General features: G+C 48.6%; 1 protein-coding gene across 1 annotated transcript; it reads left to right on the forward strand.

Annotated features, from left to right (window-relative positions):
- On the forward strand, window positions 1-2,031 carry LOC101755181 (RING-H2 finger protein ATL46). The gene is made up of 2 exons (XM_022828849.1): window positions 1-230; window positions 434-2,031. Exon 2 carries the CDS (start codon window positions 535-537, stop codon window positions 1,723-1,725), a length of 1,191 nt encoding a protein of 396 aa, XP_022684584.1. The 5' UTR covers window positions 1-230; window positions 434-534; the 3' UTR covers window positions 1,726-2,031.
- Window positions 2,032-5,232: the final 3,201 nt, after the last annotated feature.

Below are 5,232 nucleotides of genomic sequence, written 5' to 3' on the forward strand. Positions count from 1 at the left end.
GTGAAAGGTGAGGTAGCGGCCGAAAGCGACGCGCACCCGCCCCCCGCGTCCACCCCCACCCGAAGCACGAAGCCAACCAAAAGCCACGCTCTCGCCGCCGCCTCCTCCTCCTCCGCGGCCACCGCCCCTTTCCCTTCCCTTCCCTTCCCTGCACGTCCGTGTCCGCTGTCACCACCGGCCCCGGTCGCCACCACTGTCACCTCAGCGGAGCCGCCCTCCTCCTCGAATTCGTGGGTACCTCGCTGCTTCCCTCTCTCCGCAGTCATCCCACTTCTGCTGATCCGGGCTCCACCCCGGAAGTGCCCACGCATTTTGGCCTCTAGTGCTTGGAGCCTTCTCGGTTGCACCAAATTTGGCCTTTTTAGGTGGGGAGCTCCGATCTTTTCAGCTACAGATTTGATTTCCTGGGTTCTTGGCTGGGTTTGTGCTGCAGATTTGCATATTATTGGGCTCGGACGATTACTGCTGAGCCGTCCTCTCCCCATCCGATCAGATGAGCTGTGGGTGCCTCTTCCCAATCCGAGATTGCAGGAGATGGTTGTAACAGTAGCTTCGTCCCAATCTCCTTCTACGCCCCTATCCCCCAGCCTCCGGGGCTTCATCAGGGACGCGCCGCCCTACAGCACCCTGTCCCCGCCGCAGGTGCAGACGGCTGGTGTCGGCGGTGGTGGCGGCGGCGGCAATGGGAAGATCAGCCCTGCGGTGCTGTTCATCATAGTGATTCTTGCGGTCATCTTCTTCATCTCCGGGCTTCTCCACCTCCTCGTGAGGCTACTGATGAAGAAGCAGCACGGCCGTGGTGCCGGCATGGGGGAGTCTGCTGCGTCGCCGCACCGTACAGGGGCGCGGGACGCGGCGATGGACCGGCAGCTGCAGCAGCTGTTCCATCTGCACGACTCTGGGCTCGATCAGGCGTTCATTGACGCGCTGCCTGTGTTCGCGTACCGTGAAATTATTGGTGGCAACAAGGAGCCGTTCGACTGCGCGGTGTGTTTGTGTGAGTTTGATGGGGAGGACAGGCTCAGGCTATTGCCGGTGTGCGGGCACGCCTTCCATCTGCAGTGTATAGATACTTGGCTACTGTCCAATTCGACATGCCCACTTTGCCGTAGCACGCTCTTTGTTCCCGGGATGACAATAGAGAACCTGCTGTTTGATTTTGATGAGAGGTTGGAGGAGGAGCCTCTACCGGAGGAGTGTGAGGATGGATTCCAAGTTTCCAGGCAGAAACCCATTGATGAGGAGCAGCCGGTGGCTGAGAAGAGGGTCTTTCCAGTAAGGCTTGGGAAGTTCAAGAATGTTGGAAATCAGGGTGCCATCGGTGGTGTGGTTGGCAATGGCAATGCAGCTGGTATAGTGAGCAGGGAGCCAGGGGAGAGCAGCAGTAGCAACTTGGATGCAAGGAGATGCTTCTCCATGGGCACTTACCAGTATGTTCTTGGGGCTTCTGAACTTCGAGTGGCTCTCCAGCCAGGTCGCGGCAGAATTGGTGCAAGCAACAGGTTTAAAGGAAGAGCTGCTGCTGGCTTAAGTTCTGTCAACTCTGACATTATGGAGGGCAAGAGGATTTGTGCGAGGAGCAAAGGCGAGAGCTTCTCTGTGTCAAAGATTTGGCAATGGTCTAGTGTGAAGGGCAAGCTGCCAGCTCCTCAAGACACGTTCGCAGATACAGGGAGTCTACCATGGATGAAAAGAAATGCTGCTGGAGATAAGTTAAATATGTGACTCTGTCTATAGTCCTTTAGTTCTTTTTTTTTTGGCCTCATGTTGGCTGCTAAATTAGCTATTTCATCTGATTTAGGGTATCTCAGCGCTCATCAAAATGATCATTCTCATCAAGGGATAATTTTTGACAGGCTTGCTATATTTCACGTAATTGTTTGTAATTGTTCACAATGGTATTTTCGTGTTTTTGGTATCCCAGAAATTCTATTCAGAAGCCTAATCATATCACCATACGTGAAGCATCAATTTCTACTCTATTTGTGTTCTTGATTCTGTAATTTCATTGCGTGCAATTATCAAAAAGGAGATTGTATTAATCTACAGTGCGATACATATCTAGACCATTACAGTTATTTCCTTAATGAACTTCTAGTTATCCGAAGAAACAATTTATTCACTTGTAGAACCTGTTATTTTTATTACACCATTTACATTCTGGTTTTTGATATTATAGATCTCAGTTGGGGTTCTAAATTGCAAGCCTTTATTCCTTAAGTCCAAACCTCTGAGGCAGTAGGCATAATTTCTTCTGGCATGGATGACACAATATGTATCACTGCAAGTACTAGGATCCTTTTACGATGGTATGATCAACAAAGGTTCCTCATTATTACAAATTGATGTTTTACCTCATTTCATGGTTGAGAACAAGTTTTGAGGGGTATGGCAGCAAACATGGATTTTATTTACTAGCCCACTGTTATTTGCTGCCTTGCTTTGACAAACAAGTAGCATTTTAAGTTTTCTCTTTAGAATCAAGATGTGAATGAACTTAGCCCTATTAATTTTTGCAGAGTGTGTGTAGAAAGTGTTATCATGGGTATAAGTTGTTAGAAAGATAGCACATACATTGGAAGTTAGTTTGGCATCCTTCTTGAAAACATCTATTTCTGAACAAGGGGTCTTCCTAAAAAGTACACTTAGAAGAGTTTTCCAGTTTGGTATACCATCTGCGTTTGAAGAAGGAATATGAAGTTGTATGACACCATTGTTATTTTTTTTGGGGTGCTAGGGTAGGGTGGGGTGAACCTTTTTGCTTGTTTACCCTCTATAAACCATTGCTAATTGTAAAATTATATATTATTCACTACTTGCTGATGTGATAAGTAGTAAGAATGATGCAGGATAAATGAAGGGACTTTACATAATTCTTTTTTTACCAGTGGCTTTACATCCAAGTTACCACCTCCCTTTTGCTTCATCACCTTTAAGCTTTCATATCTTAACTTCCAGAACATCCTTATGGATCTTCTAATCCCCTCTTTCAATAATCAACTATTACTCACATGGTAGAATAACATCTTCTTTTGTTATTGTAGAAAGCAATGAATGATGCTTTTCTTCATTCTGGCACTGTCTGAAACACTTGAACAAATGAGGGCTTTTTGAGTTATGACGGAAGTATCATGTCTAAGATTAAAATTGCTTTTGCCCATACCACTCTGAACTTTGAAAACCTTCTAAATATAATTATGAGTGTTGTAGCTGCTGGATGCCCCTTAACTGTTTTATCTTTTTCTTTCATTTGTCCAGTAACAGTTGGTTTGATTAATATGCCTGTCAAACTCAGCATAGATGTTGCTAGCTCTTGATTCTGTTCAATTTTAACAGCCATTGTGTCTTACTCTGTTCACCTGGTCAGTGTGTCATGCCTGCAAGTGTTGTGCATCGACTCAAAGATTGCACCACCTTTCGCTTATCGCACCAGGTGGTGGTGACTAGGTTTCTAAGTGGACTGAAGGTTTGTCATCCTACAATATTAGTATTCTGATGCCAGAGTGATACCGATAGCTGATAGAAGGCCAGTAGCGGCATGGAAGCCTATATAATGTCATTATGATATTCTCATCTTTGGATTATTTAATCATAGCAGAAGGAAGAAGTGCCAGCCATCACATACCTGCACTAACTAAGCACCAGGCGTTACCGACAAGATTCCAGCATATGGCTTCCGTGATCTGAGCTAGTAAATCATTGGTTTGCAAATGATGAGCGTCCTACCTGATAATATACAGCTCATGCAATCATTAGCAAGATGCTAATCCGGCAGCATTATTGTTTGCATCATTGCTTCGGTTGCTGCTATTTGATCTCGTATCTGATACTGTGATACAGCTAGTTTGAGATTTGTTCCTCGGTGAGAGAGAAGGGTACTCACAGGTCTCCACCGATCAGGATACTAATCGGTCCTGACAGGTGGACCTACCCGATTACACCGTACGGGTCAAGGCATGAAGATACGTGGAGCACAAGTCCGGAGGCCGGACGAACGGATTGTACCTGGATATCACGTGATACTTGTTGTAAACCGACTCAAATTGCTTTCCATGTAACAACCGACTAGGATTAGATTCAATCCGATTGTAAACCTAGGTCGTCAGCCTATATAAGGCAGCTAGGGGCGCTCCCCGAGGGTAACGCACATTGACTCTTTGCATCCCATGCTAGCAATACAATCCACCAGAACACCGGACGTAGGGTATTACTCTTCGGAGGTCCGAACCTGTCTAATCCTTGCGTCCCTGTGTTACCATTCGAGTTCTTGGTCATACAATCTCCCCCGCCTACAAATCTACCACCTGGGCACCCCCTGGTGGACTACCGGTCACTAAATCCGATTGTTGGCGTGCTAGGTAGGGGTGATTGTGAGATCCTCCCCAACGAGCTCGATGGCATCCCGCCCCGGCGTCTTCTTCCCCGAGAGCATGAAGGGCTTCCTCGCCAATCCGATCCAGCTCGAGCATGCCAGTGGACTTTGACTCCACCGCCTCCTTCGTTGACTCGGCATCCGTCACCAGCTCGGCATCCGTCGAATCTACATCGATGGAGCAAGATATTCACCCGAGGATCATCACGCCGTTTGCCTAGCAGGTCGGCGATCTCTCTCTCTCTCTCTTAGAGAGGGTTCCACACATCCTCGCGGCAATCTGCCCACCCACGCCCTCCGATCTAATCGCGGGGCCAGATCGCATCAGCAAAACCATTGCTCAGTGCACCAAACTCTCCGAGGCGGCACTACTCCCCAGAAGGTCGGCGTAGGGCTCTCCTTGCGCCCCTTTTGGCATCAAGAACTCAGCTGCCATGTTTTTCGAAAAACTCATGCAGTGTTTCCAGATCCAATCTGACGACCCACCCGAACCCACCCAGTTTCCGGATTATGGCGAGTTCCAGGTCCCTCGCCTCGCCCTAACCCCAAACCCTTATGGCGAGGGCGATGATGGAAGCTCTACATCACAAGATCGGGAAGTCTTTGCTGTCTCCGCCGATGAACCCCTCGTGATGGTGAAACTTCCTCCCAGGAGGAAGGGCGCAATGAGAGGAATCGAGACCGCGGCAGGCACCGCCAACAGGAACGAGTTGAACAAGCTCGTCAGTCGTGTGCCGCCCCCGCGGCGGCCGGCACACCGCTTGTCCTGCTGGCACCCAACAACGCTGTCAACGGTGGCCAGGACAATACAAGAGGTCAGCAGAGGGGTCCTAACCCCCTACGTGCTCGAATCTACATGC

The sequence above is a fragment of the Setaria italica genome, chromosome I (assembly GCF_000263155.2).
Source record: "Setaria italica strain Yugu1 chromosome I, Setaria_italica_v2.0, whole genome shotgun sequence".
Classification (NCBI taxonomy): Eukaryota; Viridiplantae; Streptophyta; class Magnoliopsida; order Poales; family Poaceae; genus Setaria; species Setaria italica.